This window comes from Trematomus bernacchii, unplaced genomic scaffold (assembly GCF_902827165.1).
Source record: "Trematomus bernacchii unplaced genomic scaffold, fTreBer1.1, whole genome shotgun sequence".
In the NCBI taxonomy this organism is placed as follows: Eukaryota; Metazoa; Chordata; class Actinopteri; order Perciformes; family Nototheniidae; genus Trematomus; species Trematomus bernacchii.
Window position 1 is genome coordinate 21,944,979 of NW_022987720.1, and position 17,799 is coordinate 21,962,777.

At 42.2% G+C, this 17,799-nt stretch overlaps 1 protein-coding gene across 1 annotated transcript in view; it reads left to right on the forward strand.

Moving 5' to 3' along the window:
• Nucleotides 1-1,750: 1,750 nt before the first annotated feature.
• Nucleotides 1,751-17,799, forward strand: part of LOC117493136 (trinucleotide repeat-containing gene 6C protein-like) — a 40,611-nt gene continuing 24,562 nt past the window's right edge. Inside the window, 3 exon segments of the mRNA XM_034143568.1 lie at nucleotides 1,751-1,831; nucleotides 8,263-8,367; nucleotides 9,139-9,160. Of these exon segments, the coding sequence (XP_033999459.1) occupies nucleotides 8,305-8,367; nucleotides 9,139-9,160 (85 nt within the window). The 5' untranslated portion in view covers nucleotides 1,751-1,831; nucleotides 8,263-8,304.

Genomic DNA, 17,799 nt, shown 5'->3' on the forward strand with positions numbered 1-17,799 from the left:
TCCCTATCAGATGTCACTGGAGTCTCATTTACAGTGGACATCCATGTCTGCTAATGAGGGTATTTATTCAACTCCAGATCTGGCTCATTGAGTGATGACATGTTGCCCCAGCATGCACTACAATCCTATTTATTTGTCCTCAGTTCGATGGTGGAGATAAGGTTTCCAGTCAGCCATGCGGAGGGAATTCCTCTCTCTAAAGGGACCAAAATATTGACTTGGGAAATTGATTGTATGGGTTTATCATTAGCGTATTGAAAACAATTCTGAACTTGATGGGTACTGACTTTCCAAGATTTCTTTGTTTTACCTGTTGACACATTTTAAATATACATAATCAGTAAACATGACAAGGCACTCAAAAACCCAACCATCATCCTTTCTTGTGACAGCAGATATATTTTGTACTTTTTTGTTTGTCTCACAGCCGGCAAAAAACATGTTCAGTGAAGTTCATGAAGTTGTTCTCATGTCAAGTCAATTTTATTTGTGTAGCCCAAAGTCACAAACTCGCCACAATGGGCTTCATGATCTGTATAAGAAAAGACACCCTCTGGCCTTCTCCTCTCGAATGAGTTTGTTAAATGTCCGTCTTGACAGGAGGGAAAAAGGGAGGAAACCTCAGGACAATGAAGATTAGGGATGCCTCTTGCAGCACAGATAGAGATACAAGCATGTAGATTTCCTATAAACAACATCAGTGACATGACACTATGAAGAAATAGAATGACATATTTAGGTAAAAGGGTTGCTAATATATATATACAGGATGGATCCAAGAACATGTCAAGCCACATGCAGGTGCAGTCATACACTGGACACGGGAGACACGACTACTCCACCATGTCCTTTTCATAACCTCACAAGGATTTCCCCCCATTGCTCCATTCCTCACTGTATTACAAAGATATATGTGCGATGCATACTGTGCCTAAGCCTTGTGATGTAGGCTATGTTGACATATAAGGTGTCTACGCTGCCCCGGGCTGGGATACCCTCCAGCCAAGGATGACCCTAAAAGGATTAAGCGAGAGGAGAGAATAAATAGTCTCAACATTGTTACAGAGGTCTTTACAACCCGCTAGTGACACGGCTCATGGTGCTCTCACGTTGCATCAACATAGCAAAACATAACATAGCACGAAGATATAAATGACAGGCAGGAGTCAGTGGAAGGTAAATATTAATATTATTATTTTATTTTGAAAAAGTAGGTTAGATGTGATGTTAGAAATAACCAAATAAAGTGTACGTCCTTTAAAAAAAAAAGTTCAATAGGTTCCTCTGAAATGTGGAGTTTCTATCAAATGAAAGTTAATGTAAGTAGCCTTCTTGACTTCATTACCTCTTACCACTGATTTGACACCAAGCTGACACATAATGTGTCATACATTTAAAAAACTGCCACCACAACAGCAGCACAGTTTATAGTGGAAACTGTGCCCTCTATTGGAGTAAAACATAACTCCATGTTGCAAAAACTGCAGGCTGATTTATCTGATATTCATCCCCATAGGACAATTCATTTTTAACGTAGTTTAAGGTACACTTCTTCAACTATACATCCTAAACAAGCCACACATCTGCAAACTGGAGAAGAACAAATGAGGGGAGTGATGGAGGGGCTGCAGTTGTCATGGAAACGCCGTGGGGCGGAGCATCGGTGAAGTGGGACCAGTTTGTTTTGTTATTGAAGGTCACGTGGCAAAGTGAAGCTCCTCCCCCCTCCCCCCGTTACCACCGATTAAACCGTCTCTTCTTGCTCCGGTCAGTTACTACAAAATGGCTGCAGAGGCTCCGCCGCCAACGAGAACCTCCTGAACGCTTCATGGTAGGATTTATTAATCCCCTTTGGGCTCTTAGCACGACACAATTTGCAGCTTGTCGCTTTGCACTTTCGGAAATATGCGGGATTTTGAAGTTAAATACGGCAGCTTGGAAAGGGAATGAAAATATTTGTACAGCTCAGCCCACTTTGACATCAATGTTTTCTTCGCTGCGAGTTCTCCTTACCGCAGTTCTTATTTTGAGTCAGTGCATGGGTTACTGACCTTAGCACGGGTGTTGTAGGGTTTTTCTTCGCTAACCTGGACTAGTTGGGCTAACCAGCACAGTGGCTTCACAGCTGTAGTGATTCAAGGGCACCCTGTGTTATTGCTTGCAGCCTGGCAGACATTGGCTGAACGCTTGCTGTTGCACTGCTGTGTAGGAGTACAGTTGACATGGGTATTTGTTGTAGCTCATTCTCACTAAACATGCTCCGTACTGCAGAACCTGGATCTAACATGCATCACCTGACAGGCAGTAAACGCATTAGCAAAAGCAAGCTGAGTTTACCTACTTTTCTCATGTCCACACTGGGTTTGCATTGCAGTTTAATATACTAAGAATATCTCTTTCCCATGCATTCTCATACATGTAATCATTGCTAAGCTAGTAGTTTGTTAGCCTTCACTTTACAATAAATATGGAGTGGCTACTTTTTATGCAGAAAATACAAATGCTGAGTTTAGAAACCACTGCCTTTTCTTGCCTTGACATTAGTATAGTTGTTGAGATTGTTGCAGGGCAGGACAGCCTACTAATTTATAAACTGTATTAGAATCCATTGAAGAGTGAGATATGATGTTTCTAAGATTGCTTCCTGTATTCCCTTCACCATAGAGACAAAACAGAGTTGCCCGCCTCCTGCTCTCAAGCTCCTGCAGTGGCACACACTCCTTGAGGAGGAAGCAGTGTGTGTACAGACTGGGAATACCAGCACCCTGATGCATGTAGAGGGCAGGCTGACGTAAGCTTTGTGGCCCGCTGGTTTTACTAATGTGTTGTAGTCCCTCATTTGGGTCTGAGCCTGGCAAGGGATGAAGAGAGGTGGCAGTAAGAGGGTGGGGGTCTTTTCTGTCCCTGCTGGGTCAGGGGCCCCAGTCAGCACCCAAGCCTCTGAAAGAGGCAGTGTGTATTCACAGAGGCGCCAACGGGCGCTTGATAACAAAAACAGGCCACTAAATACGGTGATTACTATAAGGCTTAGGTCATAGCCTCACTTTGAGTTCAAAACTCTCGATGGCTTTTTACTGCGCTGGACGAGAGGGCTGCGTGGCACTTTGCCAGATTGTGTCATTTGGTCTGGCGAGTTGTTTGGTGTCAGTGATCGGATGCTTAGCTGGAGTCCTCAGTGGAAATGATGAGCTTGCATTCTTTTAAAAGCAGTTTATTGCCTTCCAATACATTTACTTCTGTCTTGAAGTAAAAAAGAAAAAAAGAAAAAGTAAGTTTGATCAAATGCTAGTGTCATCCATCCTGTGTTTTTTTTATGCTGGTTAGGAAGTTGCCCCTATCATTTTTAGGTGCTACTTTACAAAAATTCAAACCTGCAGTATACGCTTGTTCTCACTGCAGCTATTACTCCGCACAGAAGCTTGATTATTTTAAATGTATACATACAGTGAGGAGGCTAAAAAGACATTCGGTAGGGACATTATTTTATCTCCTGGACAAGAGAGTTGTCAACAGGTTCCTGAAAGACTTCCCTTTTACTTTTGCAGTAGACTACTGACATTGGGACTGTAGGCCATGCTTTTGGAGTGTGTCCACAGGAGTTATTTTAGGGCCTGTTGAGGGTGCCAGGAGTGCAGCATAAGTCTCTCTCTTTCTTGTCGTTAGCTCAGGTCAGAAAGCATTAACATGACCACACTGAGAATAGCTTCAAGTACTTTAGAGAGCGCAATCCTCTTTGCAGACTACAAGGACTTTGTGAGTGCTTACCCAGCAGTTTTTAAACCTTCACACGACGATTTGAAAGGTGGTACTACTGGCTAATTTGCCCTTTAGCTTTTCGTTATGTTTTTGTTTTACTTTCGTGGTGCGTTTGAGGTTATGCACCGCTGAACACTGTGGCATAACGGATATTTTTCAGAGTCTTGTTGTGCGGTTGCGCAGAAGAGCAGAGGGAGCTGCACATTCTGCCATAGCTGTAGCGGCTGCTGCTGTGGTTGCTAGCGAGCGTTCTCCCAAGGGCTCGCCGTGCTCTTGTTTGGCTTGCAGCGATGGCATTCCTGGCTCTGTGCCCAGCGACTGCCGTCTAGCACCCCTTCCCCCATCTCTCACACATATACACAAACCATCCCCAGCAATTCTAGCCCCTTCATCTTCTTAGCTTAAATTTGGGGCATTCAACATTTACATGTCCACAAATTCACCTGCAATACATCAATTCTCCATCCTATCCAACTCCACATAATTTTTCAGAAAGATTTACAATTGCTTTTATTCGGCTGTCCTTGGACTCTCCTCAGTCAGACTGTTTCCTTTTACCTTCCTTTGTCAGCAGAGTGTCTGGTTTTAAGAGGGACACCAAGCTCTAATCCTGTTGTTCTGACAGGAGGGTGTAATTCCACAACAGAGCTGAGCTCATTGACCTACGTCCTTCATATCCACACGAGCTGTGCTTCCCCGCTATAAACGGCTGCTCAGCCTGCTATTACGAGTAAACATTCATTGTAATCTGCATCACCTATGTGTGAGTTTATTACTTTATAGAAAGGACGTTCTGTTATAACAATTATTAACGTTTCCCATCCACGGTTGATAAAAGGGATGCATGGAATGGGCTTTATTTTCAAGTCTGTATTTTTTTTTTAAATAGAGCTTTAATTCAAGCATATTCACATAGTACCCTCATATATCCAGAATTGCTGCAGCGTCCATATAGGCAGGAGGTACCGTCACTGCATTCTCCCCTCTTGCCCCATCAGCCTCCACAGTTAAGGGGACACACATCTGTCCGAGCCAGGCAGATGTTTGGAAATGACTTGCATCTCTCATGGATAGACCCTCTCTCTGTCCTGCTCAGGGACCCAATGTTTCCTAACTGAAATCATTTTGTCGCTTCGCTCTGCCCTCACCCTCCTCACCCGGGTCGGAGGTTGACAGCGGCTCACATTAACTGGAGCATCTTTCTTATCCTATGATCCTACATGACACAAACCCAGAGGATGCCTTTGAAAGGAGCAGCACCAGCTATATTTAGCCTGCCAGCTGCACCAGCAGGTTCCATATCCAGCCTCATGAGGTTAAAAATAAGTGTTTATGATGGGTATTGGTAGACAGGTGTGTGTAGGTGGCGTGTTTTTGTGTTAAAGGGAATTCCAGCTTCAACTTAATCTCATTCACACATCTGGACTACAGTGAAGTTATGAGGACGCTCCATTAATCATGCAACGTCTTTTCATTGCTGCTCTTAAACCCATCAGGCCTGGAGTGCTTCGGGATGAGCTGAATGCAGATCCTGCTAACTATGACGGCATGTGCTGAGCTAGCCAGGAGGGATGTAGTCTAAAAGGCCAATACATAGCTATTTTTGAACAGTGGATTGAAACTGTGTAAACTAGGCTGAAATAACTAGTTATCTCATTTTTATTTGGATCAATTATCACCGGTAGATTGCCAGTATTTACTGAATTCTGTTTGATGAACAGTTAATTCAGAACAACCATGGTTGGTGTTTTTTTTTATTTAATTACATCTATGTTGACCAATATATTAAAACATGTATTGCTACTTATTTAGTTAGTTGTTTGGCTTTCTTTTAGAGTGTGATTTGCACAGTGCTTATTGGCCATTTAAATGATGTGAATACATTTTATTAACAATGTAACAGGGATGCGCCGATCGATATCGGCCAATACTCACTCTCTGCCGATCGATCGGTGCTCTCTAAAAATGCCGATCGCGAGAGCCGATCGCATGACGTAAAATTATGATGTAAAATACATGACACTTTTCTCTGTGCGCGGCAAAACAAGTTCGCCAAAATGGCTTCACCAGTCTGGCAGTATTTTAAGGTGTCCGAAAATGACAATAAAATAGCGGTATGCAAAGTGTGTGAAGCAGAAATCCTGCAGCTTCACCCGCTGTGACGGACCGGTGAGCGGAGCAGAACACACATTAAGAGTTAGACCTAACACACTTAGCTATTTTATCTACCTCTGGAACAAGCTAAACTAGTTATATATATATATATATATATTCTTCACTGTTGGGTCACTCATTACTGGATCAGTGAGCTGCATGAGATATTGACAGGCTGTCAGGAGAGAGAGAGAAGGGGAGAGAGGAAAAGAGAGCACTTCCGCTCATTTCTCCCGTGTTATTATCCAAAGTTAATGTAAACTTGAATAATGTACTTCATTTGAATGTAATAATTATGTTGGTTGTTGTTTGTGGAAGCACCAGTGAATGAGCCCCATTAACTGAGTTTTAAACATCACTTTAAATGGAAGATCCCCATAGGCCCCGCCCACTCAGGATCCTATCGGTGATCGGTATCGGCCGATACTGATTCCGGCGATCGGCCCCAAAATTGGCGATCGGAGCATCCCTACAATGTAACATAATGCAATTGGAATGCACTGGTTTGGTTTCCCTAAAAAAAAGAATGTGTCTGTGAAACAATCTATCCACAAATGAGAGCAGTTTTAAAATGATATCAAAACAGATGAATGAATATTGTGGGGTCTGATCTTGACAGTTAGCGAGAGGCTTCCCTATTGTAATCCTTTGTTACCGGTTTGCTCGTCGCTCAGTCTGAGATCAGGGTGACCATGGCCTCTGGGAGATGGTGGCGGCGGATGCTTTTCACTAAGCTTTGCTGCAAGAACTGCAAGATCAGATTGGAAAAAGAACTGGCACAGTCCAGAGTAAAGTTATACCATATTGAAATAAATAGTAATTTTGTTGTTTTGTTGATCTCCCATTATGTAATACCTTCAGTTCACTTGCAAATGTTGTGACTTAATTGGCAGATTAGCAATTACAATTATAAATATCAATGTAATAAGATCTACAATACTTAAATGTTGCTAACTAACATTTAATAGGACTGAGGAAACTTCACTGCACTGACTCATGTTGAAACCAGGAACAGCCTCAACCCAACACCATTCAAAAATATTCAGCCAAATCGGAAAAAAACTGAGGTATTTTATGATCTTTATTATGAGGACCTTGACATTTTGTAGGAATTTCCCCACCAACACGGCTAGGCGTCTTGCTAAATCGGCCCGTGGTACAGGAAGTGCTGACGTCTTTTAAACAAGTAAAGCCTACTAGATATTCCCAACATGCTGTATGTCAAGTATCATCTACACTTTATGTCACTGAGATGATCAATCCAGAGGTATTTATGTGGGTGTGGGAACCTTTTGTTGTCAACCCACAATATAAGAAACGACCTCACACAACTCTGGCATAAGTGAAATATCATGTTTCATCATAACATGGCTAAATGGAAGCTCAGTTGAATTCTCTTACCAATATGGTTGGTGTTTATTTTATGTTTATGAACGTTTTTTGCATTTGCCGTCATGATCAAGAAAGACTAGAGAGGACGGTGAAAGGGACATTGTTTTGTTTTGTTTGTTTTTAGGCTTTCGAAACCCTCTCTTGACCCATCTCTTTCATGACATGCTCCAAGCCCTGACTACATCGATCAACCTTAAACTCAGATTTGTACGTTAGCTTTGTATCTTGCCCAAGTTCATCTTCTCGCATTCCTGATTCCATTATCGAACCTGTACAATCAAACTGATTTCAGCGCGGTGCTTTCAGGCGCTGTCCGTCTCCACCTGACTGCTCACCTGGGCCTCGGGGATTGCTTGTTGCCTGGCAATGGCCCTCACCGCTGTCGCCTGCAGCAGCATAGGCATGGCAGGAGAAAAGGCTGATGGTTTTAATTTCACATTTAAAGTGTGAGGAATATTTCTAGACATGTTCCTCTTCTTTCAGTCCTTAAAAAACCTGCTGTTATTTATTTGTTTTTCTGTGCAGAGGATTAGAATAGATAAAGCTCTCAGCAGGATGCACTTAGGGTTACAGTGCGCTGTCAGGTGGTGTTCAGCGAGAGGGAGTTTTGGTTTGTAACACTTCTTCTCTGGATGGGATATAGAAAAGGCGTTTACAGTCAGGGTGCCCTGGCTGGTGTTTAAACTTAAGAACAGGGGCTTCGTCTCATTGGCCAAACAAATGCAAAACAAATCCCGCATTCTTCAGTCTGGTGATTGTTACAATTTAGCACGTGATCCTGTGTGTTACAACAGCCCACATTGAAACGACTGATTTCACCTTTAAGAGCAAAAATGTCTCATTGCATCTAAGAAATTGTAAAGAAATGACGTTCGCAGGCGTTTACCTGCCGAGGAAAAGCTTCTCTCTCCTGAGTTTGTGAAACTATTCTAATCCTCTCTCTGTTTCTTTGTATTTAAGCTGTGACAAGAAGCAAAACAAACACGAGAAGAGAACCATTTGATGGAAGATAAGAAAAAGAAAAAGCAAGAAGAGAAGAAAAAGAAAGAAGCTGCTCAGAAAAAGGTAAGATTGTACGCTTTTAATTCAAATCATTTAGGTGAATCAAAACCTAAATGGTAAGATACTGCCCCAGTTTGGGTCATGCTGCTTGGCCAACACCTAGCAATACAAAGAAATAAGTAATTGCACACCGATCTTTTACTGTACTTCCAATTGTAACATAGTGCACATCAAAAGACAGGTCTGAAGTAGGGTTAAGGTATTCTTTTCTCAAGTAACAGCACATGGATCACATGCATTTTGTCATGCGTGTTTCCACAGGAAGCATTAACCAGAACTTCATTTAGTTGTTGAATCTTTGTTTTCACCCTGCAGCCCCCCGCCTCTCCCCTCCCCTTCACTTTTTCCTTCAGTGGGTCATCTGTTTTCAGTGTTTGCCTGCTGTTCCCAGTAATGCATTTGATGTATCCTAGTCCCTTTTGGTCAGTGCCGGTGAAAGTATGTTTATGTCTGTTTCCTCATGTATGAGAGGAGCATTCTTGTTATCTATCCATCTCCTTCTCACAGCCACAAGACCAATGAACCCGCTCACCTCGTGAATGAACATCACCCTTTTAGCATTTCAATAGATAAAACAGCTCCTGAACATTTTGTTCCAACTGCCCCGGCTAGCTGCTCCAGCACTGTAGTTCAGCTGGGGAGCCAGCCAAGGCAAATAACATGTTGATGGCACACGTTTAGAGCCACAGTTTTTAATTAAAGGTGCTTATTGTTTTAATCTTATTTATTCAGAGACTTGTTTCTTTTAGTAATAATTGTTTTGTCTTTTTTCAGGCCACAGAACAGAGAACCAAAGGTGAGTTGTGTGCATTAAACATGTTTATTCAGTGTCTTCTGCCGCCCATATTAAATAGCTACCTCCAATGTAAATGATGTATTAAGTAGTATGTTTATTTGCTTTTGTTACATTGTGCTGCATCTGCATGAGGTTTCACACAGTTGTTAAATTCAGGCAGAAACACATTTTGCATGGTTTGTCTGCTATGAATCTTGCAATTTAGTTTTGGATACAATGTTTCCTAACAGTAGGGAGACGTATTGTGTGGGTGTGTTTATTGAGTATCATCTTAATTAGATTAAAAAAACCTCCCCTGCAGGATTTCCTTATAGCCACAGATTCTCAATTTCCTCTTTGTTGAATTCTGTGCAGTTTGGAAATGAATCATTAGCTTTTATTATAATAAAACCTCTAAAACATTGACAGCCGCCAGGTGGTCTATACTACCTGAGCCGAAATGGAGGCCAGGTGCCCGTACAAGACTAATAAGGAGTATGGGGATGGTACAGATGCTGCTCAGGCTCCCTGTGGGCTCCTCGGGCGCGCTTTGGAGGGTAGAGGTGAGGAGAGAGGCAGACGGAGATGAAAAACAGAGTTAAAAAGAACCACAAAACAAACGTGAAAGAAGGAGCACAACACAGTTGACTGAAAGGTGACTTCTGAAGGGAAGAGAGTGCTTAGCTTGCAGGTTCTGAACTTACTTCGTGGCAGCTGCAGAGCCACTGTGCACTTTGTCTCCACAAGACAGTGCTCCTAATAACCTGAGAGAGGCGGGTAGACATGTTGGACAGTCAGTGAGCCCAGGAGCAGATCTGCAGGTCGGGATGAGCCGGCAGATGGGAGAGGGACTTAATGTCTCGCTGGGGACGAGCAGGGGGAAATCTGATTAGGACTTCTGGCAGACTTTGGCAGCGTGGCCTTAATGGCAGCAAGAGAATGGACACCTAATAACAGCGTGAGTGTGCCCAGAGCTGTGTTCAGACAAATGTGTTTGTGCGAGTGGGGAGGCCACATTTGTAAAGATCAGTAAAAAGGAGTAAATGCTGCTCTTATGGGTTCACACAACTTTGAACTCTGTACCCTCAATGGTCAATGCCTTGACCTCCTTTGCTCTCCCTGAAGGATGAGTGAATGAGGCAGTAATGTCACAGAGGTCCCCCCCCCCCCCCCACCCCGTCTTACTCTTCTGTGAGTCACTTTCAGCCCCTCACAGTTTGCTGCACTAATGAATGTGATCTGGGTTGGCTGTGTTAGCATTCTCTTTGTCTCTCGCTTACTTTGTGTTGTTCCACAGCATCCACAAAGTGACCTACATATACCAGGCTTTCTTCCCTTTCTTTAAACTCGGCTGTGATTTGCACAATTATTTTCTCGGCTGCTGCTCATAAATGCAACATGCCATGCCATTCTTTTACTGTGATCTTCAACCCCTTAAATGTGACGTTTGACTTTTTAGCATATTGTGCATTTCAGTGTGGTCCATTAGGCCCAGACCCCTCAAGGACATGTGATCTTTGGTTCATTTTCTGTAGGACTTTTCTTTTACTTAAGTCATTTTTACTACTTGAGGATTAAGCAAAGGATTGTTTCTACTTATAAATGTGTTAATTCTATTTAAAGAAAATATTGTTTTACCACAGATACGACTCGATTTTAAAGGTGCAAAAGAAATCAAGAGTTCATTTCAAATCAAAGACATTTTTTAAAGTATTTCTATAAACCTGCATACTGTAGAATAGCTTATTTACCATAACAATTCTAATTTTGGTCACAATGAGTCCCTAATCCACAAAGAGAGGCAGATTGTATCCGACACTAATGAAGGGTACACTGGGAACTAATTAGGAGAACATGGCTAGTGTGTAGGCTGAATAAACCGGCATCCATACACAGGAGATCTGCAGAAGCACCCTGAGCACCATGGTAACACTACACCACCTCCTGTCTAGTCTAGCAGAGAGGCCCACTCTGGGACCAACAGGAGGGAGAAGTGAGCAGAATAGGGTGGGCTGTAAGGAACGAGATGAGATAAGTTGTTGTGTTTACATTCGCTGCTTAAACACAGTGCCTTTGGTCGATTTTTTAAAAGAGCTAGAATACGGCATGAGAGCAAAAGAAACAGACGGAGCCAGGAGAAACTGTGAGAATGCACGGCAGTTTCCTGTTTGCCGGCACAGCTGAGGGGGCCCTTTGTAGGATACTTCTTCTGGCTCACTCTTCACACAACCACACACACACTCTCACTCTAGCAGTCCCCTTATATGACCGGCAAACACCAGCAGCATATGTACATTGCGTGCTCGTGCAAATACACACATATGGTTTTACTCTTATAGTTTAACATTGCTACTCGCAAATTCTACCAAGATTTCTTTCCTCTCACTTACCCACACGGGGAATGTTATGGATTTTATTACCATGTGTAGCACTTCGACCTTCAGATTAGGGCTGTCAACTATCATATTTATTAATAGTTTTTCAAGCAATTAATCTTTTGGTCTTTAAATAGCAGAAAACAATGAGTAAAAGCAGCAAATCTGCAATTTTAAAAGGCAGGCAACTGCTTTTTTATGACATTTTTTGCATTAAATGTTTCTCTGATGATTAATCAATTATCAATATCAGAATAGTTGCCAATTATTATTTTTTAAACACATAGGAGTGTCAGGATGTGTGTTCAAAACACTAAGTGTGTTGAGCTTGTGTCCTACTCTGTTTTGTTCTATATCAGAAGTGAGTGAAACAGTGACCTCTAGGTAAACATCCCCTCAAAAATGTATGTAAAAGATTTTTCTTTATGCTAATCATTATTCATAACATTTGATTATGTAGCAGTCTGAGAGGGAGAGTAATTTTTTTGTGACACCATAGCAGATGAATAAACACATTAGGCATATTACGTCAGGCAACGTTTTATTTTAACCAAACTACAGATGTAGAAGCGTCGCTTAAATGTCAATTCTTCATCAAATGTTGTGTACATTATTGCAGAAACATGTTAAAACTTGCATGTAACTTAAGGCTAGTATCACATTATAGGTCAATGTCACAGCAGAGCCAAGCCTCGATCTGTTTGTGTACCAGGCAAGAGATAAATGACCAGCGCTCAGAAAGTACCACATTAGTGTAACTAACTATTACTGGCCCGATCATTTTGTCCCACAGCGGAGGCCCTCTGGCATCAACAAGCTGTAGTAGAGTTAATGTCTAGGGGTTAATTGGCTATTGTGTTTCTGTTCCTGCCATGCGTTTCTCTCCATATAAAAGCTAGGGCACAATATACATGCACATCAAGGCCCACATTTACATATCGCAATAAAAGATAACGTTATTATAAAGTAGTGTCGCGGCAGTAATTTCATAATAGATTAATTTGCCGCTTAATTACGCCCAGTGCTTTGTGTTGGAGAGTCATAAATTGCGGGTCGATCGGGGGGGGATTTATTGCAGCGTACCGCTTGTCATCGTCACCGCCTCTTCAACACGTCTTATCCCACGGAGCTCAGTTTAATGGATGCAGCAGTGGTGAAGATGAACCACATTTGAAAGAGCAACAGGGGTGACATCTGGATTGTGCTGTTGTGGAGTGTTACACTATAAATTGTGCATATGAGCTTATCGTCATTAAATGTCTTTTCAGGCTACGCTGTAATCTGAGGGGTCACACAGATGTTACAAATGTTATTTAGTGTGGTTCCTCTGAACAATGGGCAATCTACTTTCTCTGTATCAAAACATGGAGGTTAGTGGGTCAGAAATGTGAGTTTATATCACGTTAAGTGGTGTGGGAAGTTGTGAATTAAAATGTTATAAGTTCTGAAGCTGGCTGTAAAGAGAGGTGTGATGTAAAGAAATTATTTACTGCTTATGGCAGATACAAATTAGATTGCAAAGGGCAAGTCTGTGTTCTGTATAACATCTCTATAAATACTTGGTTGACGATTTTGCATCACCTATTAATGTATAAGCAGGTTCAAAGAGATATTTGCTTACTTGATGGAGAGAAAATCTAATATTTTTGTACCAAATACATCTATATTGTTATTGTAGGGTTGACTATTGGTGCTTTCACATTTCTGCTATGAGATTTCTAATAAATACTCATCAGTCGTGTGGATAAGTGTGGAGGGTAAGTTGAAAAATAGAATTGTTTTAAAGTTACGCAGCGTTTAAAACAGGAACAGATAACACTTGTGCCACATACGATATCCAAATACCCACAATCTAGTAACTTTTTTAATCTTCTGGTGTTGTGCCCTTATTTGAAAGTACAGCGGATGACTAGAAACAGTCAGGAAAGAGTGAGCGAGGGGCTGCAGGTCAGACTCAAACCCCTGCCTCTGTGTTAAGGCCTCAGCACGTGGGTCACCGCTCTACCAGGTGAACTGCAGGGCTGATATTTCTCTCTGATAAAAAAATGTATTTCTGTATGAAGCTTATATTGCAGTCTCAGCTATTTTCCTTTGAATTGTTTTGGCCCAGGGGCTGCTGCCCAGGTCAGGAGGACAGGACGTCCCACTCTCTTTCTTCTTTCTCTTCCACACATCACTTCCTCTAAATCACAACAGACAGTGGAATCTGGTCTGCCTGCAGCTGCTGGCACAAAAGGCCTCGGACGTGACGGTAGTGAATCCAGGGAAGCTGTCTGTCTCTCTGTCTCACCGTCTCTCCCTCTTTCACCTGTCTTCTGAGAGCAGCATGCATACCACCCTCTAATCGGTCATGTGGCTCTTCTGCATGTTGAGAATAGCTTTGGTGAGAAATACCCTTTTAAAAGCCAAGTGATTGTCGCTGGGGAGGGAAACCTAAGATGCTTACAGTGTACTTTACCACTTAGTTGTTGAAGTATGTTGCACCGTTGGGATATCTAGTTACTATTTGATTAATGCTCTGACCTACAGTACATCGCCTTGTGTTTGTCACTCTGTGCTCAGACATCAAATGCTCTTAAAGAGAATTGTGTCTGTGTTGAATGTGATGCAGCGAGGGAGGATTTTCCCTCTTAACTACAGTGTCATATTCATTCACTTCTAATTAAACCCTGTAATCGTCTCTCTTGTGAGGCTCGCTGCTCACACTTTAAAGCCCCCAGGAGGAAAGAGATGGAGAAAACCCTCAAGACATGCCTCCCTTCCTCACTCTCGATTCGTTGATACTCTTTCCGCTGCCTCCTCTTTAATAGACACCTGATAAGGATCTAGTCATTTCCATGTTTCCCTTTTCACTTCAATTACAGTAGTGTACTATAACACTTTGGCAGCAACAGCAGATATAAGATACACTTGACATACAGTGTGCTAAAGAGAAAGCATGTATCAAAGGGAATTTGTCAAACTTGGATACACATGGATGAAAAGGCTTTAGTCACGTTTTCAACAGACATTTTTGTGTTTATATATGCATTTATTAGTATTGCTCACTAAATCTGCACCCCCTTATCTTTGTATAACTTTGCGATGTTGAACCGTTTGTATAGAAGTTGTGTTAAAGCTTCTGTTCTAGTTAACAAAAGACCCATTTTATTTCAACCAATGCCAGTTGAAGTAGAGCCATGCCTCCTAATGGACATCAAGCATCAACATGCCGGTGTAGAGGAACCAAATGAACTTTGGTTAGTTTGTAAGAGCTTCCTTCAGGCCGTAATGTAGCTGATTAAAAGCTTAGCTATGGAAAGCTTATAATCACTAACAAACTCAAGTTTTGCAAAAGCGTATCTGTTTATACTTCACCTAAGACCAAGGCAATCCACTTTGATGAATGGAAAGCAGGTCAGCAGGGTGCTATTATTAAAGCTCTAGGTAGACGTGCACTAATTGTATGGAGTCGGAAAAGTGATCCAAGTCGTCCAAGTGCTTTAACTCAGGTCCACATTTGAAGCTGTGCCTGTAGCAATTATGAAATGGCATGCTCTCTGCATAATATAACACTTTCCCAGTGAAATGCCTCCTGTACGTACGGACTGTGATATTGTTGCTCTAATTCTTTTACATCAGGTCAACATAAGGCCTCTAACTAAACTAAGTATGACAGGTACTTTAAATGGAATTGTATTGGCTTCTCTTTATTAGCTTTTCATGGGGTCCTGAACAGACCTCCACTCAGAAAACACACAGAAGAATGTTTTATCTACAAGGTCATGTGTCTTGTTTTTCTTCTTTCATCGGAGTGGGAGACAGAAGTGGAGCTCTCCACCCTCTCCTTTTTTATTCCACCTACATTCAATCCTCTGATATCTTCCCAGACAGACTCCCCCCCCCCCCAAAAAAAAACCTTTAGGTCTTAAACAGTCAAACAAGCTTGCTATCATCTTTTCTCTCAGAAAATTAAGACTCCCTTTTAAAGTCGAAAATGGGATGTCTTCCTCTGCGTGAAGCGCACATAGCCCCAAGGCCCAGTTTGATGTGCATCTTTGATGAACTGGGAATTCTCCGGTGCCCTCGCACAGCTGAGGACTGTGTTTTTGCAAATAGACTGTCAGAGCAAGGGACTCTGATCTCTTTTCACTTTTTTTCCCTTTCTTCTACAAAGTGAATTGCTTAATACTGTAAGCCACACCTTGTAAATGTCTGAGGTTTATATCTATTTGTTTGTTTTTGTCTCCTGGTCCCTTTCATTACTAGAATCAATCTTTGGCTTTCATATAACCATAATGCAATTATTAGGACACTTTGCTTTAGTGAATGAGGTACTTAGATGTTGCTAAATGTGCAGGACACTTCTTATTGTAGTGGCGAACTATCGGCAAGAAGTGTTGTAAGTGGATTTAGAGCCGAGCTGGTTTCAGGCAGTGAGACTGTCTTACACACACACCATTCTCTTCAACACTTAGTCTCCTTGCTCTACCTCCTTCCTTCCCTCCTGTACGTCAGCTCTGGCTTTCGCTCTCCCTCCCTCTCACTTCTCGTCTCCCCCCTCTGATTGGCTAACGGAGCATCCAGCAAGCTTCCCCCTTCCCCCAGCTTCCAGAAGAATCGACGTCACACATCAGAGAGTCCCAACTGTATAACGATCGCCTGCATAACTATTATTATGCATTGCGACATTCACATATTCTTGGAGGAAATCGCACCTTAAAATCAGCAAAGAGAGTTGGCCGGGGAATTTTCTGCCACACCTAATAGAGTAATAACAACAAAAAGGATAATAGCAGTATTACAGTGAAAGAAGGAGAAAGGGAGAGGGGAGGTGGGGAGGGATGTAGCACAACAACAGAGAGGAAATGGAGCAGATGTAGAGCAATCCGATGAGAGGCGAGCTCCAGCTCTCGAGCACCCCCCCCCCCCCCCCCCCCCCCACCTCTGATTCCTGAGCTGCAGGGAGAGGGAGACACAGACAGATGCGGGTGAAACTGGATCACACCATGCAGACGGTGCCTTTAGCCTACAGAGGGGCTTCGGCGCAGGGTGCAAAAATGACAGAGGAAACCCCCAGAGCCTGCACATGCACGACTGATATAAACATACACAGAAAAAGAGGAAAACAGGGTAAATGGTGGCTTTAGGTGAGCAAACATGTCTGTCAGTATTTACAAGACCGAGTGGATGCATACTCCACGACATCCTCTCCCCTCAGTGTGGGCCTCGAGATTACATAACTCTTTGTTTTTGTGTGTCGGCTGGCCGCATGTGTGCGAGTTATTCATTGCTTCACTGCACACACTCGGGACGGAAGCCAATGGCAAAACACTGCTCTTTATAACTCACGTCGGCCACACAAAGATTTTTATTTTATTTTGGTTGCTGCCTCAACAAGGTTTTTAAAAATATATATTTCTACTCCTTCCCCCCCCTCCTGTATTTTATTACCAGCAGGAACTGAAATAGCATTCTGTCTGAGTGAACATCACGTCAGATCAGCTGATGTTTGTTGTTTTGAAGTAAGTGTAGATTTAAAACACATTTCTTGCATCCTGTTTACATTCTAGTTGAACAGCTTATTCTATTATGTAATGAAATGTACTGAGGCGATTATCCAGGGTGCTTTGTCTCCCATGATGCATCTCACCAAGCAGCGGCTCACCGACCCTGATCATCCTGTTTGACTTAGCCGTGACCTTTTAACCTTTCACTTCCCCATTAAGCTACAGTATATTAGCCTGCTGAGGACTTTACAATTAACAGCTTTGGTTTCTTTTTTTGGCATTTAAAAAAAGGGAAAGTAGGTGACATATCTTGTTAACAGTGTGCACATTGACAGTTCATTTTGTATTGATAATAACATTTATCAAAGGATTATGCAAAATACGGGAAAGGCATCTACCTACCAGATAATTATCACCTGAATCTGATGCTCCCTTCAGCTCTATAGAGCCCTATAGCTGGATTCAGCCTATGAATAGCTGTCCAATTATTTTGGTTCAGTCCACACACTCTTATACCATTGAGGTCGGCGGCAGGCAGCTGTTTTCAGCAAAAAGATTGTAAACATAGTTAGCAGTTAAAAGATCCAGATGTTTCCCTCAGAATTCTTCGCCAAAAAGAGAGCGAATATTGGACCTACATCCGGTGTCCAGAAACACGACTCAAAATGAACTTTAATGTTGCTTTGTAACTGCTGGATGTGTAATTAGGTATTTGTTTGCTAACAACTTTGTTATATGTTAATCTTCTCAACTTGTTTTAGCTATCCCCAAGTGGCCACACAAATTAGTAATTACA